Genomic DNA, 18,118 nt, shown 5'->3' with positions numbered 1-18,118 from the left:
TTCTGCCCCAGCCACAGCCCCTTCCAGGGAGGAGCATCCTTCGTCCCCTGGGGCCCTAGGGTGGCTGTCCAGCTGGGAGACCTGCCTCAAGAGGGCCACAGCTGGGCCCCTGGGAACTGTTCCCTTCCTAGAACCTCCACCAGGGAATGCGTGTCATCTGACAGTGAGCAGGTTTCATCTCTAACCCTGTTTATTCTGGCTGGGTAATTGGGAGAACTTCCTGTGTGATTTTTGGCCTTGGGGCTCCAAAATTGGGGTCCTTGGCCCTGGTTGGCCTGGGTTAGATTTCAGCATAATGCTGTGACTTAATTTTGTGACGGTTCCAACAGCCCCCTGGTCCAGCTGCCTCTGCTCCTGTTGCTCCCTTCCTCTCCTCCACACATGCCCCTGACAGAAGGCCTCCCACCTGCCAGACTGCCTCTGGCTGCAGGCCACATGGAAGGCTCAGGGCTGACTGCCACCTTGGAGGGGCCATTGTGTATCTCCTGGCCTCAGGCTACTGAGGTCTGTGAACCAGGATCCTCTGCCTTGAGAGCCCAGCTCGGGGCTTCTGTGTGGCCACCCTCCAGCATGGGGCAAGCGTCTCAGCCCTGCACCAGGACAGCCTCCCTACCTCACGGAACTGGCCGGCCCTGGGGACCACACATACTGACCAGTGACCCCTGCTCCTGTCCTCCCCTCATCCTACCCAGGCTAAAGCTCTCAGGCTCTATGCACCCTGCACCCCAGCCTGCCCCTTGGAATCCCCTGTACACCCCAGGAACAATTCATGTCCCCTGGTTTGCTCTCCATAGTCCTTCCGAGTCAGCATCCTCCCACCCCTTCTCCATTCCTCCCTTTCTCTCCTCACCACCCTGGGTCCCAGCTTGGCTGACAGCCGCTGTCTGCTCACAGGTCCTCGGGAACCCTATGGCCAATGCCAACAATCCTATGAATCCAGGCGGCAACCCCATGGCGTCGGGCATGACCACCAGCAACCCCGGCCTCAATTCTCCGCAGTTCGCTGGACAGCAGCAGCAGTTCTCAACCAAGGCTGGCCCAGCGCAGCCCTACATCCAGCAGGGCATGTATGGTCGGCCCAACTACCCTGGCAGCGGGGGCTTCGGGGCCAGGTGAGCAGCCTCCGTGCAGGTGGGGTTCCAGGAGAAGCCCCAGTTCCCTGCTTCCTGCCTGAGGTGTGCAGCAAGCGCTGCCAGCCTTACCTGGGTTGTCCCATCAGCACTCGGGCTGTTCTGGCAATATGCTACCTGTAAGGGTAGAAGGGCCATGAGGGTCTCACTCCTCACAGGGACCTTCTCTGCCTCGTGTCTTCATCAACTGGAAGACCCGAGAGTGGAGTGGGAATCGCTGGAGAGCAACTAGTTCAGCAGCCTAGGAAAAGCCCTGTGCCTTGCTGGTCCCTGCAGGAAGAGCAGAGAAGAGGCTGAAGTCCCCCAGCTTGGAAGGAAGAGGCAGGGAAGCCCAGGGAGGAGCTCGGGGGACATGAGACAGGGCAGACCAGGGCTGGCAGAGGTGCCCACCTCTTGCTCTTCAGTGCGGAGGACCCGCACAGCCACAGGTTCGTGTCAGAGTCTGAAGTGCCTCCCTCCTCTCCCGCAGTTACCCTGGGGGTCCGAACGCGCCCGCAGGCATGGGCATCCCTCCGCACACCAGGCCGCCTGCAGACTTCACTCAGCCTGCAGCCGCCGCCGCAGCAGCTGCAGTAGCAGCAGCGGCAGCCACCGCCACAGCCACAGCCACGGCCACCGTGGCAGCCCTGCAGGAGACGCAGAACAAGGACATAAACCAGTATGGACCGGTAAGGGTTCCTGTGTCCCCGTCCAGCTTCGCCGGGCAGCCAGCCTGGGGGAGGAGCGAATGTGGGTGCTCGGGGCCACATGCACTGGGGAGCTGGAGTCGGGGTGCATGTGGGAATGTGTGGAGAGGGGAGCGTGGTCAGGTGCTCGTGCTCCACCTAGGTCAGTGGCTTGTGTCTGCATACAGGAATAAAGGTGGATGATGCTCAGTGGGTCCCTCCTCACCCAAGAGTGGGCTCCAAGTCTAAAGATAGCCTTGTGGCAGGGCGTGGTAGGGCACACCTGTAATCCCAACACTCAGGAGGCTGAGGCAGGAGGCTCACTGCGAGTTTGAGGCCAGTCTGGGCTACATAGTGAGTTCAAAGCCAGCCTGGGCTCCAGAGTGAGACCCTGCTCCCCTCCCCCCCAAAATAAAGGTAAAATAAAGGCCATTGCCCCATCTGTGGGCTCTGCTCAGACCCCCAGCCCAGCTCCCCTGACCACCAGAAGGATAGGGTGGGGTATGAGGGGACGGGGCGCCCCATAGCCATGCAGGACAAAGGGTGTGGGGTGCTGGCCAGGTAGGCAGAAAGGAAAGGACTGGGCACAGGGTGTCTTGGTTGGCTGAGGGCAGGGCCAGGGCTTCAGCCTCCATCCTCATCCGCCTGCACCCTCCAGTGTCCCTCCCCACCCCTTATCCCTTCCTGTCCCCTGCCTGCCACCCTGGAAATGCTGCCTGTGCATTGGAGTGACTGCACCCTGCCCACCCGTAACACCCCCAGCTGCATCTTTCCCGTGTGGCCAGGAGAGGGCAGCAGAGGATGGGGCCTGGTCCCCCCTGCAGCCCCACGGGAAAGTGCCCCCTTCCCTCAGTCCCCACCCTTCCCTCCCTGCACTTTCAATGCATGTGGCATTTTATTCTTTTTTTTTTCTTCTTCTCCCGTTGAAGGTCTGTTCCTCTTTCCAGATGGGTCCCACCCAGGCGTATAACAGCCAATTCATGAACCAGCCCGGGCCGAGGGGCCCTGCCTCCATGGCGGGCAGCATGAACCCCGCCAACATGGCGGCTGGCATGACGCCCTCGGGGATGAGCGGCCCTCCCATGGGCATGAACCAGCCCCGGCCGCCTGGCATCAGCCCCTTTGGCACACACGGGCAGCGGATGCCCCAGCAGACTTACCCGGGCCCCCGGCCCCAGTCCCTTCCTATCCAGAGCATAAAGAGGCCGTACCCGGGAGAGGTGAGTTGGTGGCAGACGTGGGGCGTGGGGCTTGGAGACCGACTGTGGGCAGACCTGAGTCAGAAGGCCGGACCTGGCTCTACCCTGGCCCACCCAGAGTATGGGAACCGACACTAGCTACCTGGGCGACTTTGGGTGAGGAGCTAAAACCCGAGAGTCTCACAGGGAGGCTTCCCCAGCTGCCCTGCAAAGTGGAGCTGAAGCTAGGTGTGGCGGCAAATGGCTGTAACCTCAGCACTCTGGAAGGCTGAGTCAGGAGGATTGCAAGTTTGAGCCCAAGCTCAGTGACTTAGTGAGACCCTGACTCAAAATTTTAAAAGGGCTGGGGAAGTAACTCAGTGTGAAGGTCCTGGGTTCACCACAATACTGCAAAAATAAGTAAGTAAATAAATAATTCAAATAAAAGAGTAGGAACTCTGCCATGTGAATAAAGTGCAAGCGTGTCAGGGAGGGGATTGGACAGGCAGTGTGGGCCGTGGGGACCAACCATCCCCATCTATTACCGTTTTACAAGGGACGGCACCACCTCTTGGGCTGCCCAGCCAGCTCACTGAGGTGTTGGGGAAGATGGGGGAGGAAAGGCCACACTCCTGCCTTACAGCTGGGCCGAAAGAGGAAATAGTTCAAAGCAGGAACCAGAGGGAGTGCAGGGGGTGTGGCCCAGCAGGCTGCAGGGAACTCAGCATGAGGTCAGAGGAGGAAAGGATTGTCACCTGGCCTGCAGGCACAGTCAGAAAACAACTGGAGCTGCTGGTCCATCTAGATACCCAAGTAAGGGACCCAGAATCCTGACCCAGCAGACGTACCCAGCCCCAGGAGGCCCATCTTGACTGCTCACCCGGCCCCCTGCCCACACCCCTTAGGTCACTTCCTCTGTCTGCTCCCAGACCGTGGCCTCAGCTTGGACTTGCAGTGAGTTTCCATCCGAAAGTAGGAAGAGCCATGAATGTCCGTTCAGGTCCTACCCAGCAGGCCTGAGCATGCTGGGTGGGCGCCACCTAGTGGAGGTGGCCTGTGACCAGGAGGGGAGAGACTCAAGTGGGGCAAAAACATCCAGGACACTCGGTCAGGCCCTGACTTTGGCCCTAGTTGGCACCACTAAAGTCCCCTCCAAGGTCCTGCATGTGCTTGGGGGAACCTCATGCAGCTGGCTTCACTCCCAGTGCACAGCCACACATAGCTCCTGTGGACCCTCTTCCAGACCCCCCAGGAGCCCCACTACCTGTGCTGGGGTCACATCTGGGAACCCAGCCTTGGAGCCACCAGCCCCAAGGGAAGTGATCTCACTGGAGGCCAAAGCAGTCCTCCAGCCATCAGCTCTGCACCAGCACGGAGCCCTACGCCCCCCAAGGTCTGCCATAATGCCTCTCCTGGTCCCTGATGCCAGATTCTCCCTATCTGGAGCACAGTCGTCACCTGCTGGACCCCTGAGCCTGGAGGACAAGAGACTCCAGGGTCAGCAGACAGGAGGAAGAAACCAGTGACTCCATGGCACGTCACATCCCGGTGTCTGAGATGCAGGTGGCCCTGAGCATTGGCTGATAGACAGGGAAGGTGGCAGAGGTGGCACTCATTGTCCTGTCCCTTCACCAGCCACTTCTCCCGGCCTCTGCATGGACGGGAGGTTGACGATGGCCAGGAGCTGAGCGCTGGGCCTGTTCTGCTCAGTGTGGGGTTCAGGGACAGTGCCACCCAGGGCCAGCCTGAGAATGTGGAGGCGTTCCCTTTCTGGAAGTGCATCCTGTGGCCCGCATGCCCGTCACACTGGGAAACAGCCCTGAAGCGCTAAGAAGGACACAAAGGAAACTTAAGCACTGAGCCTCCTCTCTGTGGCCTGATTTGAGAAGCTCAGAAGGTGTCTCCAAGTTCCCAGACCACGGTGGCTTCGTGGTGAGGTGGCCTATGCTCTGGACAGGCAGAATGTCATGTCCCTGGATGTCACAGCAGCAAGGGTCCTGGGCATCCTATGGTCTAGCATCTCCCCTGTACAGGCAGGGAGGGTATTTGGGGTCAGAGACAACAGCTTGCCTCTGCAACATGATGACCTTTTCCCTGTCCTTTTTGCCACCACAGCCCAGCTATGGAAACCAGCAATACGGACCAAACAGCCAGTTCCCCACCCAGCCAGGCCAGTACCCCACCCCGAACCCCCCAAGGCCGCTCACATCTCCAAACTATCCCGGGCAAAGGATGCCAAGCCAACCCAGCACCGGGCAGTACCCGCCCCCCACGGTCAACATGGGGCAGTATTACAAGGTGAGTCCGCCCTGGGCCCCCGGCCTCCCTGCCACTCAGGCTCCATCTCATTGTGTCATTCTGACCCTGCCTGTGTTTCCTAGCGACACCAAGGGCCAGGGGAAGACATCTGGTTTTCCCCGTGTGCTCAGAGCTAAGTGGCCAGAAAGTCGGCCACTCAGTTCCTGTTCTCATGGGTCCTGGAGGATGGTTTCCCTTCTCTTTACCCAAGATAACAGGCAAGGAAACACTGCCAAAGAAAAAGCAAACACCCTCAATATGTTATATATGATTCTAAGCTTTGTCTCTACATACAGATGGGCACCTACATATAAAACTTACACAGCTACAGTTGTGAATCTGGGTTTTGTTTTTTTGTGGGGTTTTTTCACCTAACCTAAATTCATATGCCTGGCACGTATTTTGCAGTGTCCCTGTCACTTTCATTTTCATTGCTGCTTATTATTCTCCGGAAACAACATCTTAGTTTCCCATTCTGTGAGATATTTGAATTGTTCCTGATTTTTCACTCTTTTTTGGTGTGGGGGGCCGGTTACTGGGGATCAAACTCAGGACCTTGCCCTTGCGAGGCAGGCGTGGTTGCCACGAGCTAAATCCCCAGGCCAGATTTTTCACTTTTGAGATAGTACTTTGATAAATATCTCCAGGCATCTAGCCTTTTCCTGCAGGTTTGCTCTCAGGAATAAAGAAGGAGCTGGGTGTAGTGGTGCACACTTGTAATCCCAGTACTTGGGAAGCTGAGACAAAAGGATCCATGCAAATTCGAGGCCTGCCTGAGCTACATAGTTAGTTCAAGGCCAGCCTGGACTCTGGAGACATAGCAGACATATTTCTGGAGACATAACAGGACTCTGTCTCAAATGAAAATACTAAGAGAAGTGAAGATGTTTCATTATTTTACTTGCCAAGGGATCCCCGCTAGCCTGTATGACCATCTGCCACATGGCTTTACAAGTTTTGCTCCATAGTCAGAATGCTAGGTGTTACCGGTTTCTTTTTGCTAAAGTAATAGCTATGGACAGAGGCAGGCAGAAAGTTGTCCTCAAAGGGTGACCTGCTCAACCCTTCCGATTCCCACCCTGGCTGTTTATCCAGCGGATCTCAGCATCAGGAGGGAATCGGGCTGCAGGGGCTTCCTGCTCCCTTCCCAGCGCCGCCTGTCTTGTCTTAACAGCCAGAGCAGTTTAATGGACAAAGCAACACCTTCTCGGGCAGCAGCTACAGCAACTACAGCCAGGGCGGTGTCAACAGGGTACGTCCCTCCCCACGGTGCACCAGCAGTCGGGCCTCTCTCTTTCTGTCTCAGCCCCTTTGGATACCCGTGGGTGTCCATGGGTGGGGTGGTCTTCCCGCCTGTCCACTCCGGGTAACAGATGCCACAGCTCGGGGAGGGGGGCTGGAGGACAAGTGTGGACTGAGGCCTGAGAGAGGAGAGGGGGTCGTGGCCTTTGGCCATGATATAGGGAGCCTGCCTGGCTTGGTCCAGCTCTCCTGTCCTCCCAGGTGGCTCAGGCAAGTCCCCCACCACCCTGGACCTGGAAGTCTGCATCCACCCACCCTGCAGCGTGCACCCACATGGGGATGGGGGTCCTCCCTGGGCCAGCTGGCCTTCCACGCAGAAGTCAAGGCCTGCAGGAGAGAGTGGTTTTCCCCTGGAGAAAGTGGGGTGTGCATTCATAGCCATAGGCCCTTCCATCCCTGTGACCCTGTAACCTATTTGTGGTTTCTCTTTCCTCCAGCCTCCCAGGCCGGTTCCTGTGGCCAATTACCCCCACTCACCTGTTCCAGGGAACCCCACGCCTCCCATGACCCCTGGGAGCAGCATCCCCCCCTACCTGTCCCCCAGCCAAGATGTCAAACCACCCTTCCCGCCCGACATCAAGCCAAATATGAGCGCTCTGCCACCGCCCCCAGGTAAGGGCCCCGGCCCCACGCTCCCTCTTCAGCCAGGAGCCGGGGGGCTTGGAAGTTGGGCTAGGTGGGGGAGGGGGCAGAAAGGGCAGGGGGCCTGAGAGCAGGGAGCCAGTGGCGGAAGAAGGGGGCGTGGCCAGGTGGACTTGAAGGGGCCCCTAGTGTGCATGGGCACAGCCTGGCTTCTGTGTCTCTGGGTCCCGGGTCTGTCCCCCTGAGCGTGCAGCCTTTGGCACGTGGCTCATCCATGCCCTATCCCCAGCCAACCACAATGACGAGCTGAGGCTCACATTCCCCGTGCGGGATGGCGTGGTGCTGGAGCCCTTCCGCCTGGAGCACAACTTGGCCGTCAGCAACCACGTGTTTCATCTGCGGCCCACGGTGCACCAGACACTGATGTGGAGGTGAGTGTGGACCCCTGACCCCCGCTTCACTGCTGCTCTGGGCTGGGTGTGGCTTTGCACTGGAAGTGGCAGCAGCCTCCTGTCACCTGCCCTGGAAACCCACAGGTACAGGGAGGGATCGAGGCCAAGACAGCCTGGCCCAAGGGCTGGGAACTGCCATCACTTGGCCCAGACCTGCGTTTTGGGGGACTTGCCCTAGGCAGAGGCGCCAGCTTGGCTGCAAGGCTGAGAAGCAGGGCATCCCAGGAGAGGTCCTGAGCTGGCAAGAGGGAAAAGCGGTGAAGAATTTGAACCTAGCTCTCATGTGTAGACACAAGGCTGGCAAGGGTGGTAGGGCTGGCCAGAAGGTCTGGGTAGGGTCTGGGGTCCCCTCCTGGCCTGGGCCCTGCCACAATCGTGGAGGCAGACAGTGCTTTCGCCTTTGATAAACGGAGAAGCTGAGGCTAGACAAGGAATTGGAGGTGATTCTCTCAGCTGCCAAACACAGAGCAGAGACGGGGCCCGGTCTCTTGGATGCCAGCACCAACATGCGGTGTCTCCCTGCTGAGTCCTCTGTTCTCGAGCAAGGCTCCCTGACACTCACCCCATGCCTGGAACTAGAGTCGTCCCCCGTCCCCGCGTGGCCCCCCCCCCGCCCCGCCCCCCCCGCTCAGTGGGCTCCCTGAAGTCTGGATTCACTCTTCTCTGGCCCGGGTACACTCATGCAGCACTCTGTCACAGACTCACACCTCGGAGCCAGCCCTGTGGGGTGCCAGGGACTCAGAGCTGGGAAGGTATTCAGGACACAGGATGCTTAAGCTGGGGGACTTCCGGCAGAGGATAGAACTAGGCTGGGGTGCTGCTGGCCCACGTGCCTTATCTGGGGTCCCCTGGCCGGGAGAGGCTGCTGCCCCCACGGTTGTGGAGATGGAGACTCAGCCTCACAGCGATCTTTTGTCTCTCTGTCTGTGTCCTGGGGAAGCAGACTCACCCTGGCAGTGGAAGGACAGGGGAGGTTGCAGCCAGAGCCAGGGCTGGAGTAAGGGTGTTAGGTTTTGAACCCGTGTGGGAAGATGAAGCAGGGGCACGGGTGTGGGGGGCTTACAGCAGACCTGAGCCCTGCCCCACATCCCACGTGCCCCCCAGGTCTGACCTGGAGCTGCAGTTCAAGTGCTATCACCATGAGGACCGGCAGATGAACACCAATTGGCCGGCCTCGGTGCAGGTCAGCGTCAATGCGACGCCCCTCACCATCGAGCGCGGGGACAACAAGACCTCCCACAAGCCGCTGCACCTCAAGCACGTGTGCCAGCCGGGCCGCAACACCATCCAGATCACGGTTACTGCCTGCTGCTGCGTGAGTATGGCAGTCACAGGGGCAAGACACACACAAGGCCCTCAGGTCAAGGGCTGCTTTACTGCTCAGGCCCCAGCCTCCCAGTAGCCACCCCCATCTTTCATTGGTGGAGCCCCGTGTCCTTCAAAGCTTCGGTCAGCCCTCCCCTCATTTGCATGTGATTTTCATACTCTAACCACATTTACCCCCAGACAGGCCACTGCTAAACCCAGGGTTAGTTCTCTCCCTTTGTCACCCAGCCCAGTTGTCTCAGAGGAGTGTGTGCACATGTCCCTCCCACCCAGGACTCTGGTCTTGGGCAGTTAATCTTGTCCCTGGAGGTCAGGCGCTGGCACACAGGACTTCCTTTGGAAACTTGCATGGAAATGAATTGCATGGCCACTCGAGGGAGGACCCAAGATAATGCTCTGGTCTTGCCCTTTTCAGCATAGGGCCACTGAGGTTGCGGTGACAGAAGTCACCGGAACAGGGATGTTCAAGGCTGGGCAGCTCCCTGAGTGAAGCCAGGTTGGGTGGTTGGGGTGCAGTCCTGGACAGCTTCCTGGAGGAGCAGGGGGAAGGGCTGAATATGCAGGACAGGCACAGTGGTGCGGGAGGATGGGAAGCCCGCTGGGCTACAGTCCTGGTCTGAGTGTCCCATAGCCACATCCACTTTTCATCCTGCCGTCCCAGGGAGGTGACCTCAGCCCAGGGTCCCCAGCTTTTAGAGCTCTCTCTTCCAGGTCCTGGAGGAACCTCTCCTAGAGAGGACTTTGGGGACTTTCAGGCCTGGGAGCAGCCCAGGCCATGGAGCTGTGGGTGGGCCAGGTGACACAGCAGGCAGGGACAAGCAGTGTCACTGTCTTCCGCAGTCACACTTGTTCGTGCTGCAGCTGGTGCACCGGCCCTCTGTGCGCTCGGTGCTGCAGGGCCTGCTGAAGAAGCGCCTCCTGCCGGCAGAGCACTGCATCACAAAAAGTGAGTCAGTCGTGTGGTGCGTGGGAGCCAGAGGTGACTTGCCCCCGGGGGCACCGTGCCATCACCCCCACCCTGATTCAGCTTCTGCCCTCGCACCCCGAATCCCACCAGGCAGTTGTCGTTTCCCATTCCCACACCCGCAGAATTGAGAGCAGAAGCTACAGAAGGGACTTTTCGCTGACCCAGTAAATCAGAGATGTGCCAGGCTAGGTTTCTGCCAGCTTTGCAGAATCCTCAGTTCCTAGCACAGGCAGAGGCAGGACCTGTTCTGCAGAGCTGTGAGCCCCTGCTCAGCCTGCCAGTTCCACACTTGGAGGAGGGGAGCTAGGGCTTGCCTAGGAGCACACGCAGTGGAGACCACTCTCAGGACTGCCCCGCCCTCCTCATTTGCCTGTGCCCCTGCCCCCCAGTCAAGCGGAACTTCAGCAGCGTGGCAGCCTCGTCGGGCAACACAACCCTGAACGGGGAGGATGGCGTGGAGCAGACGGCCATCAAGGTGTCCCTGAAGTGCCCCATCACATTCCGGCGTATCCAGCTGCCTGCTCGAGGCCATGATTGCAAGCATGTCCAGGTGAGGGGTGCAGGACCAGCTCCTTGGAGTCTGGCAGGGATGGCAGGGGTGGGACCTGTCTCCAGCCTCCCGAGATGTGGTCAGCAGCTGATGTCACTTCTACTGTCATCTGTCTCTGCATCTCAGGGCTGGGGTCCTTACTCTGGCGGATGGTAGGCACCAGCTAGAAATCCCACCCAGCTCCTACAGCTGCATTCAGGACCAGAGGGCAGGCCCGCCTCTGCCTAGTATGCCACTGTGACCAGGGCTTTGCCCTCATCGGGTGCCCAGGACGGGCTGTGGTACAAGTGACTATCACAGTCCTGGAAGTCTGTGACAGAGCTCAGGAAAATAGGCACAACCCATGATGGGAGAGATTTATTGTGTGGCGGCTGCTCAGGAAGTTCTCCCAGAAAGGGTGTCCAAGGAGCCATCCCTGCACAGATGGGTGTGAGCATGCAGAGTTTCCCTCGACTATCACCCTCAGCCCCTCTGTGGGGCACAGCTGGTCCTGAGCCTCCCCCGCTCTGAAAGAAGCACTACAAGGGTGGTGCAGTCCCTTTATTTATCTGACACAGATGAATGGCCTTGCAGTTTGTCCTTGGTGCCTGGGCTGGCCAAGGGGGTGGCCAGAGTCCATGCTGCCAGTGGGCTCAGTGAGAGAGGCCGTTGAGGGACAAAACAGCGAGAGGCAGCTGGGGAGGGGGCCAGGAAGGCTGCTCAGAGGACGTAAGCATAGGGTCATGTGGCCCGCAGTGGTGTGATCTGGTTCACTGTGAGCAGCACGGGGGAGGCATAGCCTTTTGTCTCAGTTATATTCTCATCTCTGGGACACAGTACCTGACACCCATAACTTAGCGGAGAAGTTTATTTTGGCTCACACTTCAGAAGTTGCAGTCCATGTTCAGCAGGTTTAAAAACAGAACCGATGTGGCAGAGAGCATAGTGGAGGAAAAGCTGCTTGCACCATGGTGACCAGGAAGCACACAGACAAGGGAGGAAGGAGCTGGAGAGGGAGATACCTTAGACCCTTCCAGGCCACGCCCCAGGAACGTGGCTCTTCCGACCAGACCCCACCTCCTTACAACTCAGCTATGGGCGTCTATGATTCAGTCACCTTCCCAGAAGCCCCACCTAGGAGCTCATGGGGCTTTAAGGGGACAATTTAGATGTAAAGCACCTTTGTTCTACCCTCTGCCTGTCTTCTTGCCTGGTGGGAAAATCTTCCCAAGGGTCTCCGAGGTGTGGTGAGGCAGCTTCTGAATCTCACCTGTCTCTCTGTCTCTGGCCTCTGCAGTGCTTTGACCTGGAGTCGTACTTGCAGCTGAATTGCGAGAGAGGGACCTGGAGGTGTCCTGTGTGCAAGTGAGTGGTGCCATTGCTTGGGGCTTTGCCACCTGGCCTTCCTCTGGGCCTTCACTTTGGCCTCTACCTGCCCTAAAATCAAAACAGCTGAAGACCTGGCAGAGGAGTTCTGGGTGCCCTGCTGTGTGGCTGTCACAGAGCTGCCCTCTCTGTTCCTCAGTAGTACCAGCAGCAGAGCAGGCTCTCGTGGCCACAGGAGGGAGGGTGGACTGTGCCCCTACCTCCTCGAGTCTAAGACCTAAGGCCAAACCCCCTCTCTTCCAGTAAAACTGCTCTGCTGGAGGGGCTGGAGGTAGATCAGTACATGTGGGGGATCCTGAACGCCATCCAACAGTAAGTGGGGCCCTGCTGGATTGGAGGGGAGAGGGAAGGGTACAGCAGCCCTGACCACACCTCCCACTGCCTACCACTGTACCTTGGCGATTCTGAGGGCACTGAGCATTCCGGAAGGGACAGGACTCAGCCAGACAGGATACCAGCATTGCCCAAAGCAGCCCTTGGGTTTTCCCAGCTGCCAGGCTCTGCACTGGGCATGGTGTGGAGAACCAGGCCAGGGGCCTGGTGTGGGCTTCTGTCTCCAAAGGCAGGCACCCCAGCACCTCAGCCAGGGCCTTTTCCTCCCCTAGCTCCGAGTTTGAAGAGGTCACCATCGACCCCACATGCAGCTGGCGGCCAGTGCCCATCAAGTCGGACCTGCACATCAAGGATGACCCTGATGGCATCCCCTCCAAGCGGTTCAAGACCATGAGCCCCAGCCAGATGATCATGCCCAACGTCATGGAGATGATTGCAGCCCTGGGCCCCGGCCCATCCCCGTACCCGCTCCCGCCTCCCCCCGGGGGCACGAACTCCAGTGACTACAGCAGCCAAGGTGGGTGATGGAGGGACACAGAGGCAGCCCCGAGTCCACAGGGCACAGGGTTTCTATGCCAAGTGACCTTGAGGAGGTCACCTGTCTTTGTATAGTACTCCTGAAGTTTCCCATCAGCAAAGTAGCAGATGAAATTCCCTTAAACAAGCTGGGAGAGGGGATGCTCGGGCAACTTAGTGAATTAAGCAAGACCCTGTCTCAAATTTTTAAAAAATTAAATTAAATTTTAAAAGGGGCTGAACGAGGGTGTGTGTCACTTAGTGCAGAGGTCCTGGGTTCAGTCCCCAGTACTAGGGAAAAAAGTTGGGGAGAATGGAGAGTCAGAGGTGACATACCCCCAGAAGAACAACCCTCGAGTCTTTAGACCTGGGGCAACAGCAGCCTGTGCCAGGGCCTTCAGGGCCTGCTCTGCTAGCTGAGATAGCTGAGTCCACCTGCATTTTTCTGTGACATCTCTAATTGTCCCTGTTCCTCCAGGGATCCCAGCCTTGACCACCCAGGTCACCATTTTTGACTCCTTGCTGCTCAGACCAAGCTTCACTCTCATGCCACTTGCTTCCTAGAATATCCCCCACCCGACACTGAGGGTGGCACCTCCCTGCCGGTACCCTAGTCTCATGTCCCCAGGGCTCCCACTTGATGAGCAAGCAGCCCAGTGACATTAGTGCACCTCACTGGAGTCCCACCGCATGCCCAGACCTCAGCGTCCCACCACTGACCCCGAGTCTTGTCATTGCTGTGTGGTAGAGGGCAGTGGGTGGAGAGGTTGGACCGATGTCCCTTGGCTAGGTCATCTTGACCCTGGTTCCACTTTCTCTGTGGACTTAGCAGAAGACCCTGTGGGCCTGAGTCCCCTTTAGGAAACATGACCTCAGGGGAAGAGCCCAGCAGCTCCTGTCCAGGTGCAGACTTGGGCCTCGATCTGTGTCCTGCCCCATGGGAGCTGGCATCCCCTCTCTGCACTCTGCCCCTCCGACCTCCACAGGAGCAGAACATGTGCACCAGGACCCCCTGGCCCACGGGCCGAGGTCACCACGTGGTGTGTCCTGCAGCCTCTAGAGAGAAAGAGCCTGGCTTTGAGCTCTGACCCTGTTCCCCGGGGGTGGCCACCTCCCCCTGGGTAACCCTTGTCCCCATCTTGTTCCCTCCCCAGGCAACAACTACCAGGGCCATGGCAACTTTGACTTCCCCCATGGGAACCCCAGCGGGACGTCCATGAATGACTTCATGCACGGGCCTCCCCAGCTCTCCCACCCCCCAGACATGCCCAACACCATGGCCGCCCTCGAGAAGCCCCTCAGTCACCCCATGCAGGAAACTGTGAGTACCGCCTCCTCCCACCATGTCCCCACTGTCCCCTCACCGCCCCCCCCCCGCCCCCAGCCTCCATCAGGGGCTGGCTGGGGCAGAAGGCTCTCCCGTTTCCCTTTCCAGCAAAGGGGAAGACGTAAGAATTGGGTCTGGGGCTCAGAAGTGAGTGAGGGGTCTGGTGTGCTCTGTGAGCATCCGTGAGCTTGGTTGTTTTGTTCAGGACTTTCGATTCTCCAGAGATGGAGAGGCTCCAGGCTCCTCCCCACACACATGTGACAGACACACACACATGCACACCACCACCATACTGCACTCCACCTCCCCTCACACACTCTTACATGGTACACGGGATTCCGGCCGCACAGGACTTTACCTAGCAGCAGTGACAGGAGCTGGCTGTTGTCTGAGTCCCTATTAGCACGGGTTGGACCCTTCCTGTCTATTTAGTAAATGTTTTCTGAGCCATGCCCTAGGTTCATTTGTGCCAGGTATGAGCGAGACAGAGGGCTTGTGCTCACAGACACCAGCTCTGAAGGGGTGTGGGTGGAGGGAGAATAGTTAAAAGAGTTCTGGGAAAACTGAGGGCCAACGGCTGAACTCGCTTGTCAGAGGCCTCAGTCATTCTGCACTCTACACTCTCTTCAGGGGCAAGGGCAGTTGTTGAAGACCATACCAGCCAGAGAGAGGAGCCAGGGTCTCCCCAGGGCCAGGCAGCGCTTCAGAAGCCCTGAATGGGAAGGATCACACCGGCTCCCACACCTTCTGTTGCATGGCAGGAAAGGAAGGGGCACCTGGCTTGTGCTGCTCCTGGCCCTGCCTTCCCCTCATTCTCAGCGAGGGGGCCATTAACTCTGCCCCATGGAGCTTCCAGCTGCGGGGACTGGGGGCTTCTCCTTTCTCAGCCCTGCTCCCCGGGACCCTGGCACTGCATATTCAGGAATCACTCATGTGCATAAACACACATCCCAAGCCCTCATGGACCGTAATCCTGGAAGGTGGCAGTGGGAAGGTCATCCGCTTCCACTTCCCCGCCTGGCTTTTTCCTGCCTTCTGGTAGCACTGCTGCCAGGGCTCTGTTCAGGGAACGTGGGCCTGTAGGTTGATGCTCCCCACTGTGCCCCGTCCTTCCGCTCAGTAGAAGGCAACCAGACCGAGAAGTACAGCTATGCCCAGTGGGGAGGGGCAGTCAGTCAAGCAGGCAGTTGGGAGGGGTCCCTGTGCATTTCTGGCCTGGCTGGAAGACTCCAGCAGTGATGACCTACACCCTCCAAGCCCTGAGATATTCCCACCCCTACCAAGGTCGAGGGCTGAGTCCTAAGACCAGGGCCCGTCTGTCCTGAGCTGGGCACTGTGAGGCATCTGGAAGGCTGAGAAGAGTTTCGGAGATGCGAACAGGAGCTGGCAGCCTCCTTCCTCAGCCTTCTCCTGTGTCTTCCCCCACACAGTTCCCCCATCCCAACCCCATAGTTGTGCGACCTCCCTAATTACTAAGACCAGGGCTGGAAGCACACTGTGCTGTTGGGTGTCACATTGGAATGGGGCCCTGCACCCTGAGAAGAAGCCGCCTGGACTGTGGCAGAGGCCAACCCATGGAGGGCTTAGGGAGCTGCTTGCAGCAGAAAGGAAGAGGAGCTGGGGTGGCCTGGCTGCTGGGCTTACAAACCCACAAAGGAGGAACTCAGAAATGTTTTCTGTGCGGCCAGATGATGGGGCGGGGTGAGGGGACCAGAAGCCTGGCCGAGGGCTACCGGGGCTGGGGCCCCTTCGGGCAGCTCTGAGTGAGTGAGGGCTTTCGGATGTCCACCTGCAGAAACTCCCAGGGAGAGCTCACTGGGCACAGCAGCCAGACACGGGGCATATTCACATCTCCCCACCCTTCACTGCCTGCCCACGGCTGCAGATTGTCTAGTGGGTGTGCTGTAGGGCTGGGACACCACCAGCCCCAGCAGGGCGTCCCCTTGTGCCCCGTTAGGAGGAAGAGCCACTGTGTGCTGAGATGGCCTGGTCACCCAGTTCCTGCCCTGCTCTGTCCCCTTGACATCACCCAGGTTCCCTCCTAGGCAGCCGGCCATGGTGCGTGGTCTCGGTGCCCAGCCTCAGCCCCTATCCGGGGCCACTTGGGGGCACAGTCCCAGTCCTGAGCTGCATGCCTGCCCTGTGCTGTGTGTCTGCATCTGCTCTGTGCTGCCCCAGCCCTCAAGGGCCTGCACACGCTGCCGGCAGCACCCACCGCCTCGCCGGGCCCCAGAATGTGCCCATTTGGCTTCTCCATCCTGCCCTCGCTGTTGTTTGTTGTGGTGACAGTGTTGGGATGGGGAGCAGAGGGCCTCAGAAGCGCCCATCTCGAAGCCCTTCTGGCTCCACTGCCTTCTCCACAGCCTCCCTGATCAGCAGCAGTTTTCAGGGAGGATAGATTCTGTTTTTCTGCCAAAAAAAGAAAAGCCAGATGTGGTGGCACACGCGTGTAATCCCAGCCTCAGGAGGCCGAGGCAGGATCAGTTCAAGACCAGCCTAAATACGTAGTGAGACCCTGTCTCAAAAAAAAAAAAAAAGCGACAACCACCATTCAGCTAAAGGGGCAGCTTTGTTTTGGGGTTCGTGATCTCCCCGGTTTGTTGGTTTTCATTTTCTCCAGGCATCTCGTCGCTGTACCTCGTCACCTCACCTCTCTTCTCTCCTGCTCTCTCCTCCTCCAGATGCCCCACGCTGGCAGTTCTGACCAGCCCCATCCCTCCATACAACAAGGTTTGCACGTACCACACCCCAGCAGCCAGTCAGGGCCTCCATTACATCACAGTGGGGCTCCTCCTCCTCCTCCTCCTCCTCCTTCCCAGCCTCCCCGGCAGCCGCCACAGGCCGCTCCCAGCAACCATCCACACAGCGACCTGACCTTTAACCCCTCCTCAGCCTTAGAGGGTCAGGCCGGAGCGCAGGGAGCGTCCGACATGCCGGAGCCTTCACTGGATGTAAGTTGGGGTCACACTGTGCGCCTTGGCCTGGGGCCAGGCCTGGCACCAGGACCTGCCCGAGAGAAGGGGGGGTGTTGAGGGCACAAGGCCCCCGGTGGGGAAGCCGGGTGGGTGACGGGTGGGCCCCAGCCAGCCCCCCCTGGCTCCAGCACCAGGAAGCCCCTTGTGGGGCTGTGTCCCTGAGGGTCCCTGCCCACAGGCCCCTTGGCTACAGTCCGGTTCCCAGCCCTGCCCCATCCACCCAGGCCCTGGCAGCATCCTTTGGGGCTCTGAAGGCGGCCTGGAGGGTTCCTTTCCTCTTTCCCAGCCTCGTCCTCACCCACCCCGTGTTGAGCTTGCTGTCTGTGTATCTGCCCCTCTCCGGCCCTAGGCCAGGGCGGCACTGGGCAAGACAGGGCCCCTCTGTCTGTCTTGCTGGTCTTGTCTGTCTGCAGTGTTTTGTCCACTTGTTGTCCATTCCCTGCTTCCGCTTGCTCCATCGCTCCCCGAAAGCGGCCCCTGTGTGGGGTGATGGGACGGGGTGGCGCAGTGGGATCGGCTTCAGGTCACAGTCTGGGTGGGAGCAGCTGAGGCTCAGGAGTCTCCTGCCTTTCGGTCTAACTGGTCAGGAAGGTGAGGGGCGCTGATTGAGTGGTTGGGGCTGGGCAGCTGGACAGGGCTGGCTGGGAGGGGACAGGACACCACTAAGGGCTGTGTTCTGCCGCTTGTGTCCCTCCCCTCCTGGCCCTCCTGTCAGAGTGCTTGGCACTTCCTCACTCGGCAGCCATGTTGGGTGCCCACCCAGCCCCCTCCAGGCCAGGCCAGTGGGAGGTTTTTGGATGCATGAGGCCCCCTCACTTCATGAACATAAAGACTCCAAGGAAGTCACAGGAAAGGGTAGAGGACAGTGGGCCAACCACAGCCTCCCCAAGGAGCTCTGGGGACAGATCCAGGGCTGGCCACTGAGTGTCCCCCTGGCCTCCCCACAGCCCCAGTCCTTGCACTCCCACGGGATGCCATGTGGCCTCTGCTGTGTGACCTGCAATTGCTCATGGCGGGTCTGAGAGGGCAGAGAAATGCTCTTAGCTGGGATTGGTGGCACACACCTCTAGTCCCAGCACTCGGAGACAGAGGCAGGAGGACCGAAAGTTAACTGAGTGACTTAGCACAAGACTCTATCAGAATTTTTAAATG

At 59.0% G+C, this 18,118-nt stretch overlaps 1 protein-coding gene across 9 annotated transcripts in view; it reads left to right on the top strand.

Annotated features, from left to right (window-relative positions):
* Window positions 1-18,118, top strand: part of Zmiz1 (zinc finger MIZ-type containing 1) — a 191,988-nt gene that overhangs the window by 170,223 nt on the left and 3,647 nt on the right. For 7 of the 9 annotated variants that reach the window (XM_004846383.4, XM_087184664.1, XM_021259686.2 and 4 more), the window contains 15 exons: window positions 895-1,112; window positions 1,600-1,798; window positions 2,725-3,015; window positions 5,089-5,271; window positions 6,446-6,523; window positions 7,011-7,185; window positions 7,445-7,586; window positions 8,712-8,922; window positions 9,774-9,879; window positions 10,290-10,450; window positions 11,727-11,794; window positions 12,059-12,127; window positions 12,421-12,665; window positions 13,819-13,985; window positions 16,673-16,942. In XM_004846383.4, the coding sequence (XP_004846440.1) occupies window positions 895-1,112; window positions 1,600-1,798; window positions 2,725-3,015; window positions 5,089-5,271; window positions 6,446-6,523; window positions 7,011-7,185; window positions 7,445-7,586; window positions 8,712-8,922; window positions 9,774-9,879; window positions 10,290-10,450; window positions 11,727-11,794; window positions 12,059-12,127; window positions 12,421-12,665; window positions 13,819-13,985; window positions 16,673-16,942 (2,583 nt within the window). The remainder of the gene's footprint in view (window positions 1-894; window positions 1,113-1,599; window positions 1,799-2,724; window positions 3,016-5,088; window positions 5,272-6,445; window positions 6,524-7,010; window positions 7,186-7,444; window positions 7,587-8,711; window positions 8,923-9,773; window positions 9,880-10,289; window positions 10,451-11,726; window positions 11,795-12,058; window positions 12,128-12,420; window positions 12,666-13,818; window positions 13,986-16,672; window positions 16,943-18,118) is intronic. The other 2 variants (XM_004846386.4, XM_004846387.4) reach the window with 2 other exon arrangements.

This window comes from Heterocephalus glaber, unplaced genomic scaffold (assembly GCF_053883595.1).
Source record: "Heterocephalus glaber isolate CG9 unplaced genomic scaffold, H.glaber_assembly_v1.0 deba00001497, whole genome shotgun sequence".
NCBI classification, from domain to species: domain Eukaryota; kingdom Metazoa; phylum Chordata; class Mammalia; order Rodentia; family Bathyergidae; genus Heterocephalus; species Heterocephalus glaber.
The sequence above is the reverse complement of the archived record's forward strand: the minus strand, read 5'-3'. Positions and strand labels throughout refer to the sequence as shown.